Below are 23,415 nucleotides of genomic sequence, written 5' to 3' on the forward strand. Positions count from 1 at the left end.
AGGACTTGTAATATGGAGTTTTATCTTTCCATGAAAGAAAGTGAGTTGCTGAGGTAGAATTCTGTCTAACTTATAACCTCAGTGATCATTGGGTGGACTTTCCGGGGTCAGAAAGACCTCACTTCACATTCAAATACCATCTTAGTCACTCATAAGCTGTGGGACTTTGGGCAAGTCACATAACCTCCTTGTGTGCCTCAGTTTCTTCATCTGTAAAAAAGGAAATGATAATGGAGTTATTTCCCAAGGTTATCCTAAAGGATCAAAAATCATACTATTGGGGCATCTAGGTGGTACAGTGGCTAGAGCACCAGTCCTGAAGTCAAGAGGACCTAAGTTCAAATCTAGTCTCAGTCACTTAACATTTCCTAGCTGTGTGACCCTGGGCCAGTCACTTAACCCCAGCCTCAGGGAAAAAAATACTATTTGTAAAGTGCTTTTCATACCTTAAAATAAAGTGCTAGCTCTTTAATTCTTACCTATTTCATTCTTCACTATTTCTTTACATAATCAATGACCAGACTTCCATAAATCTAATCCCTTTTCTAAAAGATTTCATCCCTCCCTGCAGGCCCTTTGTCTGCCTGGCCATTTAATCTAATCTCCATATTTTATGGTCGGAAAACTGAGATTTTATCTAATCTAATCTTCATTTAAACCCATCAGTCAGCCTGAGGCATGGAGAACTGGGAGCTCCAAGTGGAGAGGGACTGCCTCCTTTCTATCAAGAGGAGACAACATGTTAAACAGAATGTTTAACCTGGTAGTTTAGGAGGGATGCCCTGGTCCTTAAAGGAGCTGAAACTGGAGCAGAACTTCGAAAGAAACTAAGCATTCACAGTGACCTAGTTGAGGAAGGAGAGAATTCTTGGAAACTGCACCCGGAGAAGTATGGAGGTGGTAGATGTGATGTCACATGTGGGAAGGACAGTTTAGCTGAGAGCAGAATTTCTTAAACTGTGGGTCACGACCCTTCATGGATCACTGAACTGAATGTGTGGGATAGCCAACAATTTGGCAACACTGAAAAGTTTCTGAATGTCCTATATCCTGGACTATGAACAATTCTGCCAAGATTTAACTCTTTATGTAAAAATAAACAAGCACATCCATCTCATTGCTGTGCAGATTTGCTTTGATCTTTAATAAATAGTTAAAGATATGTGCCAAATAATTGTTTTAAAATAACTTTCTTTATGAATTATTATCAGTAAATGTTTGATTTCTATACTTCAGATGAAAAGGGTTTGTGAGTGGAAAAAGCATAAAAAATCCTATTAGAGAATATGTGAAAAGCAGTGATATGTAATAGACCCAGAAAAGTAGGCTGAAGTGAGATTGGGAAGTATAAAATTGAAGAGGAGTTTGTCTTTGATCTAAGAGGTGATGGGAGTTTGTGTAAAAATGGGCTAATGTCTAGGTAGGGAATGTACCCTGGGCAGCAGCTAGGTAACAGTAATATGGGCACAAATGTGGTTCCATAGATAGAGCAGTGGCTTAAAGTCAGCAGCATCTGACTTCAGATTTGACTTCAGTCATTTAACTCCAGTTGTTTCCACAAAATATACATTTGTTAAGTACTTACTATGTATAAGGAATGTGGAACCATATTCATATTTTTATTCAATCAATAAGTATTTTATTTTATTTTTTTCACTATTTTCTTTTTCTTTTTTTAATTATAGCTTTTTATTGACAGAAGATATACATGGGTAATTTTTACAACATTGTTCCTTCTACTCATTTCTGTTCCAACTTTTCCCTTCCCTACCTCCATCCCCTTCCCTAGATGGCTGGCAGTCTAATCAATAAGCATTTTAAAAGTACTTCCTAATGTGTCAGGAACTTCTATATAATAGAGATACAAAGAACACAGCTATTCTTACTAGAAAGGAGCTAAAGTAGTTCACAAATACCTACATAAGGAGATGGAGCTTTTTTTTTTTTTCTTTTTTCCTTTTTTTGCTGAGGCATTTGGGGTTAAGTGACTTGCCCAGGGTCACACAGCTAGGAAGTGTTAAGTGTCTGAGATCAGATTTGAACTCAGGTCCTCCTGATGCTCTATCCACTGCACCACCCAGCTGCCCCAAGATAGAGCATTTTAAAAAATTATGTTTTATTTTCATTTTTGAATTCTCTCATTTTCCAACCCACTGAGAAAACAGGAAAAACAAAACGTGTTTCAAATATGTATGGTCATGCAAAACAAGTTGCCATGTTAGCCATGTCCAAAGATAAAGAAAAAAAGAAAAGAAAAGAGAATAACATCATATTTAAAAAGCTACATTTAATATAGATATTAGTATCAGTATAAAATTTATGTAATGCTGAGAACATTAAAGTATTAAAACTACTGGCACTTAGGAAGAGAATATTGAAGGTAGAAATATATAGAGTTTGGGATGATGTGGGGGTTATAGTTAAAGAACTACATGTACGCAGGATTTTCTTTTTTTGTAGTTTTCAACACAATTACAATATTACGATTATTTAAATTATTCTTCAAGTTTGCTTGCTTCATTTTGCATCAGTTCATATGAAGCTTCCTAATTTTTTCTGAAAAGATCCCCTTGATTCCTTAGAAGATGATAATATTCTATCATAATCATATGACTTTCATTTGTTCAGCCATTCCCCAATTGATGGGCATTCCTCAGTTTCCAATTTTTTGTTACCACAAAAAGAGCTACTATAAAAATTTGAAGAATTTGTGGTTCCTTTTTCTCTTTCTTTGATCTCTTTGTGATATAGATCCAGTCCAACTGTACGCAAAGTCTAATAGTTTGGGGCATAGTTCCAAATTGATTTTCTGGATAATTGGATCAATTCACAGCTCTGCCAACAGTATATTAAAGTATAAGTTTTCTCATAGCCCCTCCAGCATTTATTATTTGTCATTTTCTTTTTTGTCACTTTGGCCAATCTGAGTGTGACTTGTAACTGAGTTGATTTAATTCATACTTCCCTAATTATAAGTGATTGAGAGCATTTTTTTCATATTGCTATATCGATAGCTTTTATTTCTTTCTCTGAAAACTGCCAGTTCATATCCTTTGATTATTTATCTATTGGGGAATGGCTCTATTTTTATAAATTTGGCTCTATTTCCTATATATTTGAGATATGAGGCCTTTATCAGAGAAACTTACTGCAAAGGTTTTTTTCCTACCAGTTGCCTAAGGGTCTGCAAATATTAGCTGCATGTTTTTGTTTGTACCCAAACTTTCCAATTTGATTTAATCAAAATTGTCCCTTTTGTCTCCTATGTGCCTCCCTCTTCCTAATTTGATCATGAATTCTTCTCTTCATAGATCTGAGAGGTAATTTCTTCCATGCTTCCCTAATTTGCTTATGATGTTATTCTTTATATCTAAATGGTGTTTCCATTTTGGACTTATCTTGATATATGATGTGAAAACCTGGATAGCTAGGTCCTAGCAGACAGTTTTACAGTTTTCTGGTTCTTGCCCCAGGAGCTGAAATCCTTGGGTTTATCAAATACTAGACTACTGTGCTTATTTGCTTCTGTATATTGTATACCTTATCAGTTCCACTGATCAATCTCGAAGTTTCTTAATCAATATCAAATTGGTTTGATGATTATGGCTTTGCAATATAGTCTAAGATCTAGTACTACTAAGTGTCTTTCTTTGCCAGTTTTTGTTTTCATTGATTCCCTTGTTATTCTTAGCCTTATATTACTCCAGATAAATTTGTTATTATTCTTTTCTAGCTCTATAAAGTGATCTTAGGGTAGGTTAGTTGCTATGTACAGAATAAGTACATTAATTTAGGTAATATTGTCTTTTTTGAAAAAAAGTTTTAGGAGTGTAAAAGATTCAAAATAAAAATTTCCACAAAGGAAATCACACCTTTGATTTAAAAAGAAAACCTAGAAAAATAAACCTATCAGTGGGTATAGTTTCCTCTAAATTATGTTTGATATTTTAAAAAATGTAACCAAGTTTGGAATGTTTCTTTAGGTTAGGTGAAATGTGATTAGCTCATTTCTGTGGTGCAGTGGTTAGGGACTCCTTGGAGTCAGGAGTTAAAGCAGTGTGACCCTAGGCAAGTCACTTATCTCTGATTACCTCTGTTTCTTCATCTGTAAATTGAGTTTGAGAAGAATCTTTGACTTGAAAACCCCCAATGGGGTTATGAAGAGTCAGATTTGACTGAAACACTCAACAACAACAACAACAAAAGTTTCAGCTTATATCTTGGCAGGGAGATTCCCAAATATTTGATACTGTCTGTAGTTTTTCTTGTTTTGTTTTTTTTTTGCTGAGGCTATTGGGATTAAGTGACTTGCCCAAGGTCATACAACTGGGAAGTGTTAAGTGTCTGAGGCCAGATTTGAATTCTGGTGCTCTATTCTCTGTGCTACCTACCTGCCTGTGTCTTTATTTTTAATGAAATTTTCCTTTCTATCTCTTCCTGATAGGTTTTGTGGGTGACGTACAGAAGTACAGATGATTTATGTGGATTTATTTTACATCCTTCAACTTTGCTGAAATTGTTTCAATTAAATTTTAGTTGATTTTAGGGTTCTCTGAGACAGTCATCATTATTTGCAAAAAAATGGTAGTTTTGTTTTCTCTTTGTCGATGTTTATTCCTTTATAGATAGAGATTGCTTATGTGTGCCAGGTACTCCCTTAACTTCTGGGGATTCACATACTTTTAAACAAGACAGTCTGCCCTCAAGCAGCTTCATTGCAACAAGAGAACATGGCACATAAAGCAGGCAAGTATAGGGCATATACAGATGAACAAGGACTGAGATTTCTGAGTTTGGTTCTATGCAAACTAAGTGTTAGTGGGCACTGGGGTTCTAGTAGGAGAGAAATGGGATTTCAGGTTGGCAGGGTTGGGAATGAAGATAAAGAAATTAAATACAAAACAGTTAAAATACAAGGTAGTGGGAGGGTGGGAATGAGGAAGAGAAAGATTAGGAAGGATTTCATCTAGAAGCATCTTGAAAGGAAAGAAAGACTGAGGCAGAGAAGGAGGGAGTGCATTCCAGGCATGAGGAATGACAGGGGCCCCATCTCTCTCCTACCAGAAGCCCAATGCCCACCCCTGGGAAGACTGGGATTTAATAATAAATAATCTCATTAATAAATGATGAATTAACAAATAATTAGGTCACTTTCCTTAATCATTAATCAGCAATTTCTATTTAATCATCAATAACTGCAGCATCTCACATTTCATTTACATTATTTTTTGAAGAGGGCAATTTAATCATTTTATCAACAAGGCCAACAGGTTAATCAAAAGAATGGTGATTTGGCCATCTCTCTTAGTTAGACCAAAGCCAAACACTTAATCTCTTGGAATTTATGAGGGGAGACTGTGAAAAGGAAAAAAATGGAAAAATGTATGACATAATGGCTTGATGGAAATCAAAGGGGGCAATCCCCTTTGATAACATTGACAAAATCAATGCAAGTCTGTTTTGTTAGGTAGAACTTAACAAAAGACCCATTATTTATATTCTTTCATTTTTCAGGATCCTTTCCTGCCTTGGAAAATGAGAGCAAGGGTGTGTTGTATCTCCCATCCCCAATATGCAAACACACACACACACACACACACACACACACACACACACACACACACACTTATATGCCTGCCAGGGGGAGGAAGTAGGGCAGAGGCAGAGAGATCTGAGATCTCAGATGTGGGCCTGGAGAAAAAGATCCTCCATGGCCCTGGAAGAAAGGGCATCCCCCTGAGGTGCTGCTGAAGACAATTTCATATGCTCAAACTAGCCACTGACCTCTTTGTTCTCCTAAGTAGACATGCAGTCTCCAGTCTGGGAGACCAGGGATGAAATACTAGAAAGACAGGAATACTAAGAAGGCTGCAGGGACCATTTCTCCTTCTAAGCTTCATCTCCCTTACAAGCTGATTGAAAGTACTTTTTTTTACAAATTGTAAAGAAGTTCCCTAAGTGGGAACTCGTGCTATCATCCGGGTCCTCTATTTTGCACAACTAATCAAAATTAGGTAACTGGCCTCGGCTCTGTCTGCAGGATTGACTCTCAGCCATCTCTCAGAACTGCCCTAAGAGCAGTGTATTTGTGGAAGGGAAAGGAAGAAGGTCTTTTATCTCCTGAGGGATTGGGAAGAAAAACAGAATCAGTTCTCAAAGCTGTGGATTAAGGAGAGATGGAGAGATAGAGAATCAAAGAGTAGGATGGATGTGTCTGCCTCAAGGGAACTCCTAATCTCTTGTGGCAGCCTAGATGCTTTCTCAAAGGCTTGTTTTTTATGTGTATAGTGTACCAGTGTTTGCTGAATTTCTATCAAAGGATGAACAGAACCAGATTGGGGAGGGGATAGAGGAAGGGGGAAAGTCTACCATGATCACTGACCACAGAAAGAAGGCAAAACTACTCGATTCCATTTTCTCTGTAAAGGAGAATGAATGACTTTGGCACTAGAGATAAGAGATCAGGAATGAGAATCAGAGAGTGGATGCCCAAGATAAGAAAGAGTCTCTAACTGGCTGTGATGGACTGAAGTCACCAGACCCAGGCCACTATATACCCTATGTAGAGAATGAACTGGCAGATGAGATTGCTGAGCCAGGTCAAGTTCTACCTGAGAGCTTATGGAAAACAGGAAGATGAGCCCAAGGATTAGAGAAGGGCAAATATTTACCTAATTTTCAAAAAAGGGAAGTGGTCAGAGTCTGTAAATTACTCTACATTGGGTTGGGACTTTGATTCCTAGAAAAATTCTCAAAGGGATCATGAAAGGAATGAATGGCAAACAATTAAAAAGGAAGCAAGTGGAGACTAGAAAGTTTTGGCTTTGCCAAAAACAGGTTGTGCTGGACTAACTAACTAACTACATATATATATATTGGCCAGGGTTACTAATTAATAGTTGAGAAGGGGATAATGTGGATATAGTTTAACTAGATATGAATACTTTAAAAAATTAATAGTGTTTTATTTTTCCAAATAGATACAAATATAATTTTCAACATTTACTTTTGCAAAAACTTCCGTATCTGTTGTCCCTCCAAGACAATGAACAATCTGTATAAGTTAAACATGTGCAATTCTTCTAAATATATTTCCACGTTCATCATGCTGCACAAGAAAAATCAGAACAAAAGAGAAAAAAAAACCCGAGGAAACAAACAACAAAAGGTGAAAATACTATGCTTCGCTCCACCTTCAGTCTTCATAGTTTTGTCTCTGGATGCAGCTGGCTCTCTCCATCACAAGTCTATTGGAATTATGAATACATTTTTATAAAATGAGTGTTTCATATTGTTCTTGTGACGAGAATGGAGAGATGTGGATTAGATGGCAATGCAGTTAGATGGCTTTGGGTGATTGGATGCAAAAGAAGTTGTTACCAGTCCAATGTCAGTGTGGCAGGAGATGGAATGGAGTGCTCCAGGGATTTGTACTTGGCCCTGAGCTACCTCGTATTTTTTTTTTAAATCAGCAACTTGAATAAAGGCAAAAATAGTAGACTCATCAAATCCAAAGGTTACACAGAGCTGGGAGGAACCAGTGTGTGTGTGTGTGTGTGTGTGTGTGTGTGTGTGTGTGTGTGTGTGTGTGTGTGTGTGTGACTGACCAGAGAGAATTTGGATGGATTTAATCAAGGAAAAAAATAGAGGCCAAAGTAAAGTCCTCATTATAAATAAAGTCAACCAATGGGAAAGCACAAGTAAGACAGTCTTCATTTGGGTGTTTTAGTGGACTGACTCAGTGTGCTGAGGCAAGTGGGGTCTGTGAAGGGAGGTATAGCTTCTAGAAACTGGAGCGTTGGTCCCACTGGTCCCTATTCTTCTCAGATCTCATCTGTGATCCTGGGTTCCGTTCTGGGTGCCGCTGTTTATGAAGGCAGCCAAGATGAGGAAGAGAATTGAGTCCATGTCCTCTGAGAAGCAGTGGAGATGAGAAGTTTGGGGGAGATGTGTGGCTGGGATCAGCTATTTAAAAGGGCTGCCACATGGAAAGGGAAGAAAAACTTTTTCTTTTTGGTTCCAGGGCTAAGGAGTAATGGCTAGAAGGCACATAGAGATAGAGACTGGATGTCAGAAAAATCTTCCTGATGAGAGCTGTCCCAAAATAGAATGACATTTCTTTTTTTTTTTTTAATTTTAAATAATATATTTTATTTTTCCAAATACATGTAAAGATAGTTTTCAACATTCATTTTTGCAAGATTTTGTTTTCCAAATTTTTCTCCCTCCCTTTTAATCTCCTTCTTCCCTAAGATGCAAGCAACTTGATGGAAGTTAATTATGTGCAGTTCTTTTAAATGTATGTCCATATTTGTCATGTTGTTCAAGAAAAATCAGACAAAATGGGTGGGGGGAAACCAAAAGAAAGAAAAAAGAAGGCAAACAAAATAAGGTGAAAATATTATGCTTTGGTCCACGTAGAATGGCCTTTCTCAAGAGGTGGTAAACTCCCCCCTTCTTAGATGTCATAGAGATGATCCTTTGCTGGATATGTTAAATTGGGGGTTCCTTGCATGGTGTGAATGAGACAGCCACTAAGGGTCCTGCCAAGTTTTAGTCTCTGATGGCATAGATGCTGAAGGGGGTTCGGGGGAGGTTCTCTTAGGCAGTCATGGTTGCCATCTTCTGCCTCTCCTGGGTGACATACCCATCTCCCTGGTTTCCCTGGCACTGTGTGAAAAGGGGCCCTGTTGCCCAGCTCCGTGGGAGACTGTCCCTTCAGCTTGGCTGGCATCCTCAGAACCCTGAGTCTTGGGGGAGGGGCACCTGAGTGCATTTTTAGAGCCCAGAGAAACCCAGCTGGGTCTTTTGCTATTCATAGGGCTGTTTAGGGCTCGGATTGGGTTGTAGCTTAATAGTCTGGGAATTGGATTTGAGGAAGAACTTCAATCAATCAATCAACCATTTATCTTATCAACCTAAGAATCCTGCCTCAGATATTAACTATGTCACATAACTAGTAAGTGTCTGAGGCCCTCCCAAATACCCTCATTTACCTACTTTGTAATGATTTATATTCGATATAATTTATTATGTCCTTTTTATAGCTATCTGGATTAGTCTGATGAGGCTGAATTTGGAGTCTTGACTAAGAATCCTGCCTCAGGTATTAACTATGTCATAACTAGTAAGTGTCATAGGCTCTCCCAAACACCCTCATTTACCTACTTTGTAATTGTTATATTCTATATAATTTACTATATATTATATTTATTATATCCTTTTTATATTTATCTATATCTATCTTTCCATCCATCTATGTATAAATGTCCTTCTTTTCTCCCCACAGGAATATAATCTCCTGGAGAATAGACAGTTTCTTTCTTTTTATATCTCTTTATAACTCACAAGTCTGTAGCACAGAGTTATGTGACATTGTTCTTACTAGTTATGTGACATAGTTAATATCTGAGGCAGGATTCTTAGTCAGGATTCTGAATTCAGCCTCATCAGACCAATGCTTGACCAGATTTAAGACCATAGTCAATACCTAGATGATCTTCTCCAGCAGGAAACCTCATTCCTAATTGAACTGTCTAGGAGTGCCAGGCCAAGGTGATTTGTCCTTCAGGATCCAGTGAAAATCCCACCCCTTTCATAAAGCTTTCTTTCCCCAAAAGGGAGAACAAGGAGCCCTAAACTTTGCCTTCAGATACCTGATGAGAGGCCTGTCACATGGAAGGGAAGGAGAAAGGAAGCATTTAGTAATAATTTAATAATAATAATAATTATTATTATTAATAAGCACCTACTATGAGCTAAGTTGAGGGCTTTTAAAATACTCTTTTGCTTCTCAAATTCTCAATGCTGAACATTGGGTGCAGTTATCATCCTCATTTGACAGATGATGAAACTGAGGCAAACATGTAAAGATAGTTTTCAATATTCATTTTGTTTGTTTTTTGTTTTGTTTTGTTTTATAATTTTTTAAATATAGCTTTTTATTTACAAGTTATGTGCATGGGTAATTTTTCAGCATTGACAATTGCAAAACCTTTTGTTCCAACTTTTCCACTCTTTCCCCCAGATGGCAGGTTGACCCATATATTCAGCATTCATTTTTTTAAGACTTTGTGTTCCTCCCTCCCTCCCTGCCTTATTCTCCCTTCCCTAAGATGCAAACAATCTGATATATTTCTGTATTTGTCATGCTGTGCAAGAAAAATCAGACTAAAGGAAAAAAAACTATAAAAAAGGTCCCACAGCTAATAAGTGTTTTGAGGCCCTTTCAAACTACCCTTATTTAGCTACTTTGTAATGGTTTATATTTATTGTATACATGCTTATGTCTCCCCATGAGAATGTAACCTTGCAAGGAGTAGATTGTTTCTTTTTTTTCTTTTTGTAGCTCTTTGTAACTCAGTCTCTAACACATAGTAGGTGCTTAAGATAAATGGTAGTTGATTGATTGACTGAGGTTCTCTGAAACATCTAATCCCCAGAAACCTCAGTTTCTTCCTCTATAAAATGAGGGCATTGGACTCCATTATCTCAGGTCCTTTCTACCTCTAATCTATGATCCTATGCTTTCGGATTGGTCCCTGCTCAGGGGAAAATTTGGTGAGCCTGAAGCTTTAATCTGTTCTGTGGCCCCTTGGCTGGAGGCTGGGAGGGTGGTAGAGGACTCCAGAAGCCAGTTTGCTCAGCATCAAAGCCTGCATCTTTTGTGTCATCTGAACTCTGTGTCCCTCCCTCACGCCCAAGCTTTGGTTGCCAGCCTGCCAGGCTAGGCTTTGTTTGGAGAAGGGGAGGGACTTCCCTTTCTCTTCCTCCTTGTCCTTTTTTATCTTGGCAACCTGTGATGACAGGGAGATGAGAGGAGACACTGCTGCCCGGGGTGGTGAATGAAATGGAAGTAGGACAATGAGCAGTGTCCATGATCTGTTTAATACTTGCAAGAACCTTTAGATGTCTCCCGGTCCGGATGTTCTTAACCTGGGATCCAAAGGCTGGATTTCACGGTATCTGGGAATTTGGATAAGAAAAAAAGGATGGGCTGTGAGGGAGCAGCAATTTCTCATGTCCTTCAATTGCAAGGTCAAATGAGCTAGAGCTAGTATTTGTAACATGCTTGGTACATAGTAGGCACTTTAAAAATGTTTGTTCCCCCTTTCCTTATGCTTGGGTATGTGGGTTGTTTGAAGTGAAGGCTTAAGGATATCTCTTACTCTGTGAATCCAGGTAATGACAATGTGATGGTGGCCTCCATAGAAATAGGAGCATCTGGAAGGAATAAAAGAAATGGAGAAAGGGTTTGGAAGGGATGTGTCTGTAACCAATCATTTTACACCTTAAGGGGTGATTGTGGGTGAGTGGAAAACTCAGGACCAAAGGAGACTCTTGTGCAGGACTTGGGCATTTGCAATAGACGTGCAAGCTGGTTGTTGATCTTAGGGTTGGATCCTATGGAGACATCTTCATTCTCACATGACTTTCCTGTGACTGATAGCACAATTCCCAAAGCCTGTGGTGTGGCCGTCAAGTTCTGCACTTTGAAGAAGTGAGACAGTCACACTTCTAATCTAAGAACAAGGTTTACTAGCATTGCATAGTGTATTGGGGGAGGAACACTCACCCACCAAGAAAAAGACAAAAGGAAGCTAGGAGATGTATGTCTACTGCATTACTTCCTAGCCTTGCTCTTGTTCAGGCAAACAAAGGCTCTGCATGTAACTTACCCTTGAGGAGATCAGTCAAGGCCATGACCACAGGCCGCCTTGAGAAGAGGCAACTGGACCCTCTGGGCTTTCATGCCAAGGAAGACAGGAAAGCGATGGCCCTTTATAACTGTACCAGCCCAGGATGTGCAGACTCTCGTCACCTTGACTTTTAAACCTGGGGGCAGGTAGATTTCCTTTGGTGATCGTGGCTATCTTTATGAATCCATTTCTGTCCATTTTTCCCTTCCTGATGGGTCCCACCCAGTCTAACCAGTGTGCATCTTGTGGCTGAGGTAGTCAGTATCTGGCCCCAGAACAGAGATGTCTCTGGTTCTTGGGTCCAACTCCTCTAGATCAAGGGAGAAGCGGTGTATTGTTACAGATAACCCTGGACTGGGAGGCAGAAGAAAAAGGATTTATTTCATTCCTCTCTCAGCTATTTGCTAGCTGGGGTATCTTGAGCAAATTGCCTTTCTCTGGACCTCAGTTTCCCCATCCGTCAAAGAAGAAAATTTTCTTTGAAGTTTTGATCTTCTGGGTCTTTAGAGCCTTTCCATCAGCAACATTTTATGTCCAGTTTTCCCAATTTTAAGGTTCCCTCTAAAATCTATCATTCTGTGCTCCAAAGGCCCTCCCCCCTGACCTTATGGAAAGGAAAGTGAAGTCCATATAGAATCGTGGAAGAGGTCAAGCAGCCTGGAGAGTCCCGGGTGCCATACCTAGTGGTTCAAGCCTGCGTTTGCCCTGAAAGGACCATGGAAGCCTCTGGCTCCTGGGTTCAGTGATTTTTGGAGGGGAATGAAGGAAAAATATCCTTCATATTCCTAAGAATAGGAAGAGAGAGCCCAGGGGAAGCACCTAATAGGGACATTTCTTTCCTTCCTCCCCACCTTCATAGACCTAACTTGGAAACATACTATATATAGAAACATATAATTATATCCTGAAAATAAGACTTGAAGGGGCAAAGGAAATCTTGGCTTAGGAAGGCTAGGCCCAGGAGTTGGAGGTATGGAGTGAGAAGAGGTGATCTGAGGTGCAGGGGGACAGGCTAAAGTAGTTCAGGGGCTGTGCTTTGAGGGACAAGTTGGTACCCTAAAAAGCCCTCCCATCCCTTACCTTATTCATTCCCCAAAAAAATGTCTGCAGGTAAAACCTGGGTAGTGTGGGATAGTAAGAGAGCGATATATTTAAAGTCAGAAAACCTGGGTTCTATCCTAGCTGTGATCGCAGGCAAGTTTGTTGATTTTTTTTTTTTTATCTTCAGTTTCCTCTTTTGTAAAATGAAAGGGCTGGATTAAGTGTTTTCAGCTCTAAATTGAGGGAGAAAGTTAAATTCCTGGAATCTGGGGCCTTTTCTTGAGAAATAAGGGAGAGGAGTGGTAGGTGGTGCAGTGGGTAGAACCCTGATCCTGGAATCAGGAAAACCTGAATTCAAATCTGGTGTCAGATACTGTGTTGACCCTGTACAACTTACTTAACTCTGATTGCCTTTCCAAAAAAATGGAGGGAAGAAAAGAAAAGAGAGAGAGAGAGAGGCATCCTTCTCCTGCCTCCACTCACCCTCCACTCACCTTCACACTCGTGGTGTGAAGGGAACCACCCCCCTTCTGTGTGAGAAGCAACCTAGCTGAGGGTTAGTGGGAAGGCAAGGGTGCCAGAGGGGAGTCTGGAGTTTGGGGAAATGATCAGAGCAATGGATGGCCTTTCCTCCCCTATCCACAGACAGCGGTTAGACAGTCTCCTGCCCCACTATGGAACTTTACCACGGAATCCAGCCAAGACCTGTGTGGTAAGTATTGGAGGGGTTGGAGGGACAGGGGCCTTGGTCTAGGAGGGTTCTCCTTAGCTCCCACCTGCCTCACCAGACCCATTCAGGAAAGGCCCTGAACCAAAACTCCCCGCCCTGACTTAGTCATAGCCCTTCACTCCAGCTCAGAATAACCAGAGCACCCCTAAGGGATGGGGAGCCAAGAAGTAGCTCAAGGGCTTCCTTTGCCAACTCCCTCTCCCCCAGGAAGTGATCGGCTACCAGCAAAGTCTGTGGCGCACCGTCCTGTGTCATGTGGGGGCCCTGCTGACCGTTGGCATCTTGTTGTTGATCTTCCACTGGAAGCCCCAGCTCAAGGTCAAGGCCAGGTGCACCCCCTGCCCCTTAAAGTTGGCTGAGTGGCTGATCATCAAGGTAAGCTTCCTTCTGCTTTACTGGGAGTTGGTGGGAGCACATGAGATTGGTCTGGGAGCACGGGGACTTGAATCTCTCTTCATTGTATGTATGTGATCCCTGAGCAAAGTAACCTCCATTCTGTAGCCTCAGTTTCCTTGTCTGTAAAATGAAAGGAGTTGGACTAAATCAATCTCTAAGAAGTTAAGTTTCTAGCACTCACACTTCAAGAATTAACTTTATTCAACAGAAGGCAAGTGTCCCTTAACTAACTTATAATAATTCATCATAATAATTACACAGGTCTGGCATTTTAAGCTTTGGAAAGAGAGTCCTTTGTAAAACAAAGTCCCAACCCCTTTGCAGATAGGATGAGTGGTGTTATCATTATTAATGTCATAATGTCCTTATTAATAAGTTATGCCCCTGTGGAAGAATCATGTGACTAGGAACTAGGGGTGGGGAATATGGTGCTGGGGAAGGGACATCCTTGGAGTTGGGAGGAAGGGAGAGCCAGGATGTCCCAGCTGCAACACGGAGGATTTTGTCTTCCAGGATCAGTTTGGGCAGTTTTTCACCACCCGGGTGCAAACTGAGCTTGTCAGTGAGGGCAGGTGAGGAGAATGGATATCCCTTTTCCCTTCTCTTAGGAAATCCCATTAATGAATCCCCCCTTTCCTCCCCAGCCTTTTTTCTTTCCCACAAATATGGATGATTTTGGAATGAACTATTATATTCACCCACCTTCTAAAAGCCCCAGCCCCCTTCTGCCTCAGCCTCCCCAGGGGTTCCCCACCCATCCCCCTCCTAAGGGAAGGAGGTGCTAGGACTTTGTACCCCTTGCAGCCTGAACCATCCCCAGGAAGTTCGATGGGATTGGAGGCTGGAGGAAGATGGAAGGAACCACGTGGCAGTGGGGGTCTCACAGGAAGAAGCCTGGAGAGACACCATCCAACTCTGCAGGAAAGAGGAGGTAACTGGTAGTTTCCCCACTGCTCTCGTTCTCCTCCCCACTTACCTCCCGCTACCTCTTTTGCCCAGGACCCAGTCCCTCGATCCCCTCCCCAGGCTTGTTCTTCTCTGGTCTACGTTGTAGCTTTTATCCCTCTCTCTTCCAGCAAAACATCCTGAGATATTATGTGTTCGAAGGGGTCCGATACATATGGTTTGAGGCTCAGCAGGCCTTCCGCCGTGTCAGGTGGGTCCTTGAGCTGATGAAAGATTAAGGGCCCTTCCTAGGAAGGACCCAAGGGGAGTGAGCCATGGGGTAGCACAGCTGGTGTAGAGGGGCCTTGAGTGTTGTGGGACAGGGTTGGAGAGAAAAGACCTGAGTTTTAATTTTGGTTTCCCAGTTACATGACCTTGGCCAGGTCTCTTAATTCCACTGGGCCTCAGTTTTCTCATCTGAAAAATGGGCACATCAAAATTAGCCATCACTTACTTCAAAGATGAGGAGAAAGTACTTAGTGAACCTTTGCAGAAACAAAGAACTGCTGTTGTTAGTGCTGTACCTATAGACAGGGAATATGGATTAGTGATGGCCTTCGGGGTCTGAGCCTTGGCTTTCCCTTCCTTTTACCTTTCCCTTCAGTGTGCTAGATGAGACCAAGACCTGTGAAGACCTTCATCATTCCAGCACTGGACTCAGCCTCCAGGACCAAAACATTAAGTAGGCTTCCCCACTCCCCACCTGTGCTGAACTTTGCTTTCTGTCTTGGTAAAATAAGGGGACCTTGTGCCACGGAGATGATAGCATGATATATGGTGGAAAAGACACTGGATTGGGAGTCTGAGAACCTTAACAGCTTATTACCTCTGTGAGGTTGGGAAGTCGATTCCCTGAGTTTCCTCATCTGGGAAGGGAGGGGGTTGGAGTAGATGGTCCCTGAGGGCCCTTAGCTGAATCCAATCATGGTCACTTCATGGTGACCATCAGTAGGACAGAACAGGGTGGGGATGGTCACGTCCTCTTTGACTTTCTCCTTCTTTCCTACAGAAAGAAGATATATGGCCTTAATCTGATTGATGTACCCATCAAATCATATGCTCGGCTTCTGGTGGATGAGGTAAGAGCCAGACCTGTCAGGGAGACACAGCAGGATCCTTGGAGAAGGATACGGACCTTATTCCAGCTCTGCCTTTAAGTAGCTGAGTAATGTTGGGAGAGGAGTTTGTCCTCCCTAGGCCACAGGCAATCAATCACATGGTAACATGAGGTTGATAGTAAGCTGGGATCACAGTAAGACAAATGAATAAGGGAAAACAGTGACCCATAAAGGTCTAGGAAGTCAAGTGTCCGGGTCTAGACTTTGACCTCATTTCCTTTTCTGAGTATGAGTTTCCCCTTCTAATAGAAGGAAGTTGAACTGGATACCAATCTGAAAGACCGATTGTAGCTCCCTTTTCTACGGTTCTATTCACACTGCATTGAATTGCAGTTAATTTTTTTTTAATGTTTTTTAAATTTAATTTTTTTTTTTAAATTTGCAATTAGTATTACTTTAGATTTTCAAAATATGCGTGGATAATTTTCACCATCTACTCTTGCAAAACCTTGTGTTCCAAATTTTTTTCCTCCCTCCCCCTCACTCTCTCCCCTAGATAGCGAGTAATTAAATATATGTTTAAAATGTGCAATTCTTCTATACATATTTCCACCTTTATCATACTTATGCAGTTCTTTTAAACATATTTTCCTATTTGTCATGTGCAAGAAAAATCAGACCAAAATGAAAAAGAAAAAACAAACAAAAAAGGTGGAAATAACTATGTTTGGATCCACTTTCAGTTCCTATAGTCCTCCTTCTAGATGTGGATGGCTCTCTCCATCAGAAGTCTATTGGAATCACCTTGAATCACCTCATTGTTGAAAAGAGCCAGATCCATCAGTTGATCATCACATAATCTTGTTGCTGTGCTCTTGGTTCTGCTCATTTCATTCAGTGTAAATTTGTGTAAATAGGCTTTTCTGAAATCATCCTACTAATTGTTTCTTACAGAACAATAATATTCCATAATATTCATATACCATAATTTATTCAACCATTCTCCAACTGATGGGCATCCACTCCGTTTCCAGTTTCTGGCCACTACAGTGTTTTACAAACATTTTTAGCATGTGGGTCCTTTTCCCTCTTTTATGATGTCTTTGGGATAGAAACCCTCTCCAGAACAGTAGGATCACTTCACAACTCCACCAGCAATGCATTAATGTCCCAGTTTGCCCACATCCCCTCCAACCTTTATCATCGTTTCCTGCTGGCTCATTCTCTAAGACTCATGCCTCTTCTTTTGGGAAACCTTCTTTGATTGCTCTGGTTGGTTACAAACTTCCCCTGAGACTCACCATAACCCTATTATTTCTAATAATAATAATAAAACCCTCATCTTATAATATTGTGAACTCCTTTTCTCTCGGTCTCCGTCTTATCCTCCTGCTCTACCGTGAGCTCTATCAGGGAAGAGGCCATAATTTCTCATTTAATCTTTTGCATTTGACTCAACTCCTAGCCTAGTGTTTAATAAATGCTTTTTGAATGAATATTTAAAGGGCTTTTTACTGACCGACCAACTGATATAATTAAGATTTCTGGAGATGCTGGAGTCCCATGGCTGCCCCCTGGTGGTTCAAAGTAGAATTGACATCTTGGTTATGTTCTAACCCACTGTCCCCTCCCTCTCTTCCCAACCAGGTGCTGAATCCGTTCTACCTGTTCCAGGCTCTGAGCATCGCCCTGTGGCTATGGGACACCTACTACTACTATGCTGGTTGCATCTTCACCATCTCCGTTGTCTCCATCATCCTGGCCCTCTATGAGACCAGAAAGGTGGGTACCCAATGAAATGGGCGGGGAGGGAGAGGAAGATGGGCGCCGAAGGCTTTCTGATGTCCATGCTCACCCTTCTCACCTTCAGCAAAGCCAGAGCCTGCAAAATATGGTGAAGATGACCATGAGTGTGACCGTGCGCCGAAGCGGTGGAGGTGAGCTGGCGGAGAGGGGCTGCCCCCATGGCTCAGGTTAGCTCAGTGAGCTTTCAGTAAATGCTGGAAACATGCTGAGCGCTGTCCGAGGTACTGGAGATGCAAAGATAGACCCCGACCTGGCCTTCATGGTGCTTCTGCTCTGCTGGGGTGGGAGGGAGCCAGCCAGGGAAGCCTCAGGGAACTTGCTGTGTCTCCATCCGTCTCCCCTGCTGCATCTCCCAGTGCTCTGAGAGTAGGGCATGAAATTTGTTGGTGGGATGTCCAAGGTGGAGGGGGATAGAAGGGCAGAGTGGGAAGGGAAGCAAAGCTAAAGTGCCTGTTCCCGTAGAGAATATGCTGGTCAATTCCACGGAGCTGGTGCCTGGAGACTGCCTGGTACTCCCTGCCAGGGGCATGCTGATGCCCTGCGATGCTGCTCTCCTGTCCGGGGAATGCATGGTCAATGAGAGCATGCTGACAGGTGAGGGGGCCCTGACCTCCAGCCAGCAGAGCTGGGGAACCCTCAGTCCCATAAGCTCCTTGCCAACTCTTGGGGGAACTGGAAGAATGTCAGGAGACAAATTAGAGATCATCAGAGCTGGGAGGTCCTCAGAACCCAGGAGGTCAGGGCTGGGAGGTCCTTAGAACCCAGGATGTCAAGGCTGGGAGGTCCTTAGAACCCAGGAGGTCAGAGCTGGGAGGTCCTTAGAACCTGGGAGGTCCTTAGAACCCAGGAGGTCAGAGCTGAGAGGGCCCTTAGAACCCAGGATGTCAAGGCTGGGAGGTCCTTAGAACCCAGGAGGTCAGAGCTGGGAGGTCCTTAGAACCCAGGAGGTCAGAGCTGGGAGGTCCTTAGAACCTGGGAGGTCCTTAGAACCCAGGAGGTCAGAGCTGGGAGGGCCCTTAGAACCCAGGAGGTCAGAGCTGGGAGGTCCCTTAGAACCCAGGAGTTCAGAGCTGGGAGGGCCCTTAGAACCCAGGAGGTCAGAGCTGGGAGGGCCCTTAGAACTCAGGATGTCAGGGCTAGGAGGGCCCTTAGAACCCGGGAAAGTCCTTAGAACCCAGGAGGTCAGAGCTGGGAGGGCCCTTAGAACCCAGGAGATCAGAGCTGGGAGGTCCTTAGAACCCAGGAGGTCAGAGCTGGGAGGGCCCTTAGAACTGAGGAGGTCAGAGCTGGGGGGGCCCTTAGAACTCAGGAGTTCAGAGCTGGGAGGGCCCTTAGAACCCAGGATGTCAGAGCTGGGAGGGCCCTTAGAACCCAGGAGGTCAGGGCTGGGAGGGCCCCTAGAACCCAGGAGGTCAGAGCTGGGAGGGCCCTTAGAACCCAGGAGGTCAGAACTGGGAAGGCCCTTAGAACCCAGGAGTTCAGAGCTGGGAGGGCCCTTAGAACCCAGGAGGTCAGAGCTGGGAGGGCCCTTAGAACCCAGGAGGTCAGAGCTGGGAGGGCCCTTAGAACTCAGGATGTCAGGGCTAGGAGGGCCCTTAGAACCCGGGAAGGTCCTTAGAACCCAGGAGGTCAGAGCTGGGAGGGCCCTTAGAACCCAGGAGGTCAGAACTGGGAAGGCCCTTAGAACCCAGGAGGTTAGGGCTAGGAGGGCCCTTAGAACCCGGGAGGGTCCTTAGAACCCAGGAGGTCAGAGCTGGGAGGGTCCTTAGAACCCGGGATGTCAGAGCTGGGAGGTCCCTTAGAAATCATCTAGTTCAGGTCCCTCATTTTATGAAAGAGGAGACAGACAGGGGAGGCAAGTAACTTAGTGACATAGGTTAAGTGTCAGAGACCTGGGCTTGGACTCATTGCTTAGTCAAGTGCCTCTTGGTGGAAGGTGCTTCCCTTCCTGGAGGGAAGGATGGAGTGTGGGCTATTTTTTTTCTTTGTCTCTCTGTGTCTCTCCTCTCCCTCTCTCCTTTCTTCTCTTTTGTCTCTGTTTCTGTCTCTCTGTCTCTGAATCTCTCTGTTTCTCTCTCTGACTCTTATTTCTCTGTCTCTGTTTCTGTCTCTGAATCTCTGACTTTGTCTCTCTGTTTCTGTCTGAATCTCTGTCTCTGTGTCAGTCTTTTTCTCTGCTTCTCCCTGTTTCTGTCTCTTCTCTGCTTCTTCCTTTCTTCTCCTTCCTTTCACACACACAGTGATCATATGAATCTCTCCCACAGGAGAGAGCGTCCCAGTGATGAAGACCTCCCTCCCCAATGGCCCCTTTCCCTACTCCCCTGAGGAGCACCGCCGACATACGCTCTTCTGTGGAACACAAGTCTTGCAAGCCAAGGCCTACATGGAAACTGATGTCTTGGCAGTGGTGACCCGGACAGGTATGGGAGGGGGAGGAGCTGAGGGAGGGAGCCCTCCGTCCGCAACAGGGACAGTTGTCTGGGTAGCCGAGCACTAGCAGAAGGGCTTAAGAAGGGCTGGCTCGCCCCTCCTGCCTTGCTCCCCACACCGTGACTCTCCCCTTCAGTAAGGTCAGGGTCAGGGGGCCCAGTGGTATTTGGGCAGGACCAGAGTCAAGGTCCCTGACTCTTATCCCTGTCCAGGATTTTGTACCGCCAAAGGGGATCTGGTTAGCTCCATCCTCCACCCCAAACCCATCAGCTTCAAATTCTACAGGGATGCACTGAAATTCGTCTTCATTCTCTCTATCCTGGGTAAGTGGCCTGGCCTCTGAGCCTCTTTCTTTAGCCCTGCGCCTCCTCAGCTCGATCTCATTGTCTCTCTTTGGTCTTTCTCCTCCCTTCCCCTAGCTTCCATGGGCACTCTCTATAGCATCGTGATCTTAATCCACAACAAGGTGAGTTATTTCTGGGGAGAGGGACGGGACTGGGACAGCATACACTTGGGCATTTTGGCTTCCAGTTGCCTCAGAGGGTCCAGATCGGTTGAGGGCCACCATCTTTTGCCTCCTGTGCCTTTTTTTCCATCCTTGATCCTCCGGAGGCAGTCTACCCTTCATGAAAGTTGATTCATAGTATTTTATGTATCCCTTTCTTGGACCCACTATCAGTCCACAGGCTGCCACGTCACGTTCTCCCTTGTTCTAAGAAGCCCCAGCCATTTTCCCATGGGGAGAAAGCTTTGGGGCCCTCACGGGCATGGGGACATTTTCCTACTCCCTGTAAGCACAGAACCCCAAAGACAGAAAGAATCCTGAAGCTGGAATCACAGCCTAGGTCTGCTGCTTCCTGGCTGTGTGACCTCCGACAACTAATTTCTTTTCTCCTCAGTTTCCTCATTTTTAAAATAAGGAGATTAGATTAGTTGACATCTAAGGTCCTCTCTAGATCCTGTATTATGAGGAATTCAGGACTTTGAGATCTGAACCCAGAAGGAAGGAAAGGCTAGGACATAGGATCCCCAATGCCTGATGCTGACATCTGAGACATCTTCCCATTCTTCAGGTAGCAGTAATGGAGATTGTGAAACGGTCCCTAGACTTGGTGACCGTGGTGGTACCTCCAGCACTCCCAGCCGCCATGACGGTTGCCATCATCTCTGCCCAGAATCGTCTCAAGAAACAAAAAATCTTCTGTATTAGCCCACCTCGAATCAACTTGGGAGCCAAGCTGCGGCTGGTCTGTTTTGACAAGGTAGGAGCTGGAACCCACATCTGGGGAGGGCAGGTGAAGTAGGGCTGAGCTAGTAGGCATTCATTAGGCACCTGCTATATGCACAGCACTGGTTAGGGAAGACAGCTGTATTATTTAACTCTGAGGCTGCTTGTGAAAGACCTGAGGATGATGGTGAAAAGAATGGATTTTGGACATCAAAGAAAAAGCATCAGAGAAGTAGTGGTTGTAGTTAACATTATTATAATTGTTATTACTGCTGCTGTGTACTACTACTACTATTAGTACTACAGATTTAGATAAGATGCTATTTACTCGTGTTGCTCATCACAGGCTATGATTGGTTATGACAAAGACATTTCTGGTTTGTACTCTATCTTGATGCTTTCCCATCTTTGATATTCTATATTCTAATATTTGTACCAGCTCTGACATTCTAGGTTCTCAGGGCTCTTCCAATTCTCAAATTCTAGGTTCTAAGGCTCTTCCCAGTTTTGACATCCTTAAGTACTAATGATTGTAGTTTTGACATTCTAGTTTCTAAGGCCCTTTCCAGCTTTGACATCCTAGGTTCTAATGATTGTACCAGCTTTGACATTTTATGTTCTGAGATACCTTTCAGTCCTCAAACTCTAGATTTTTTTTTTTAATAATAGCTTTTTTATTTTCAAACTATATGCAAAGATAGTTTTTGTCATTCAAACTTGCAAAACCTTGTGTCCCCAGTTTTTTCTCTACGTTCTCCCCATCCCATCCCCAGAAAGCAAATACTCTTAATTAAATGTTAAACGTGTGCAATTATTTTTATTTATTTATTATTATAACTTTTTATTTGCAAAACATATCATGTAATTTTTCAGCATTGACCCTTGCAAAGCCTTCTATTCCAACTTTTCTCCTCCTTCCCCCCCACTCCCTCCCCTAGATGGCAGGTAGACTCATACATGTTAAATATGTTCAAATATACATTAAATTCAATAAATATATATAGTTATACAGTTAGCTTGCTGATGTGCAATTCTTTTCTATATATTTCCATATTTATCATGCTGCACAAGAAAAATCCGATCAGAAAGAGAAAAATGAGGAAAAAAAAAAAGCAAGCAACAACAAAAGTGAAACTATTATATTGTGATCCACATTTAGTCCCCATAGCCTTCTCCCTGGATGTAGATGGCTCTCTCCATCAGAAGTCTATTGGAATTAGCCTGAATCACTTCATTGTTGAAAAGAGCCAAGTCCATCACAGTTGGTCATCATATAATTTTTTTGCCGTGTACAATGTTCTCTTGGTTCTACTCACTTCACTCAGTGTTAGTCCACATAAGTCTCTCCAGGCCTCTCTGAAATCATCCTGTTGATTGTTTCTTATGAACAATAATATTCCATAACATTCATATACCACAATTTATTCAGCCGTTCTCCAGCTGATGAGCATCCATTCAGTTTCCAGCACTTTGTCACTACAAAAAGGGCCACCACAAACATTTTCATACATGTGGGTCCTTTTCCCTTTTTTATGATCTCTTTGGGATGCAGACTCAGTAGAGACACTGCTGGATCAAAGTGTATGCACAGTGTGATAGTCCTTTGGCATAGTTCTAATTTGCTCTCCAGAATGGTTGGATCTGTTTACAGCTCCACCAACAATATATCAGTGTTCCAGTTTTCCCACATCCCCTCCAACATTTATCATTATCTTCCCTTGTCATCTTAGCCAATCTGTCTTAATTTGCATTTCTCTAATCAGTAGTGACTTAGAGCATTTTTTTCATATGACTAGAAATGGTTTTAATTTCTTCACCTGAAAATTGTCTATTCATATCTTTTGATCATTTATGAAGTGGAAAATGGCTTGTATCCTTATAAATTTGAATCAGTTCTCTATTTTAGAAATGACGCCTTTATCAGAACAGTTGAATGTAAAATTTTTTTCTTAGTTTTCTGCTTCTCTTCTAATTTTATCTGCATTGGTTTTGAAGTACAAAAACTTTTTAATTTAATATAATCAAAATTCTAATTCTAGATTCTAAGATCCTTCCCAACTTGGATATTTTTTGCTCTATAGT

General features: G+C 42.5%; 2 protein-coding genes across 3 annotated transcripts in view; one reads left to right on the plus strand and one right to left on the minus strand.

The window, feature by feature from the left end:
* The window catches only part of LOC141564084 (protein-arginine deiminase type-1-like), a 386,771-nt gene that overhangs the window by 308,777 nt on the left and 54,579 nt on the right, over positions 1 to 23,415 (minus strand). The gene's annotated exons all lie outside the window — the stretch shown is intronic.
* The window catches only part of ATP13A2 (ATPase cation transporting 13A2), a 39,582-nt gene that overhangs the window by 2,387 nt on the left and 13,780 nt on the right, over positions 1 to 23,415 (plus strand). The window contains exons 2-16 of one of the 2 annotated variants that reach the window (XM_074306103.1): positions 11,651 to 11,845; positions 13,386 to 13,452; positions 13,678 to 13,845; positions 14,380 to 14,438; positions 14,671 to 14,797; positions 14,943 to 15,022; positions 15,416 to 15,493; positions 15,821 to 15,890; positions 17,517 to 17,651; positions 17,740 to 17,806; positions 18,138 to 18,269; positions 19,940 to 20,095; positions 20,318 to 20,428; positions 20,525 to 20,571; positions 21,179 to 21,367. In XM_074306103.1, coding sequence (XP_074162204.1) covers positions 11,751 to 11,845; positions 13,386 to 13,452; positions 13,678 to 13,845; positions 14,380 to 14,438; positions 14,671 to 14,797; positions 14,943 to 15,022; positions 15,416 to 15,493; positions 15,821 to 15,890; positions 17,517 to 17,651; positions 17,740 to 17,806; positions 18,138 to 18,269; positions 19,940 to 20,095; positions 20,318 to 20,428; positions 20,525 to 20,571; positions 21,179 to 21,367 — 1,581 coding nt within the window. In that variant the 5' untranslated portion in view covers positions 11,651 to 11,750. The remainder of the gene's footprint in view (positions 1 to 11,650; positions 11,846 to 13,385; positions 13,453 to 13,677; positions 13,846 to 14,379; positions 14,439 to 14,670; positions 14,798 to 14,942; positions 15,023 to 15,415; positions 15,494 to 15,820; positions 15,891 to 17,516; positions 17,652 to 17,739; positions 17,807 to 18,137; positions 18,270 to 19,939; positions 20,096 to 20,317; positions 20,429 to 20,524; positions 20,572 to 21,178; positions 21,368 to 23,415) is intronic. The other variant, XM_074306104.1, reaches the window with a different exon arrangement.

Source organism: Sminthopsis crassicaudata, chromosome 3 (assembly GCF_048593235.1).
Source record: "Sminthopsis crassicaudata isolate SCR6 chromosome 3, ASM4859323v1, whole genome shotgun sequence".
Classification (NCBI taxonomy): domain Eukaryota; kingdom Metazoa; phylum Chordata; class Mammalia; order Dasyuromorphia; family Dasyuridae; genus Sminthopsis; species Sminthopsis crassicaudata.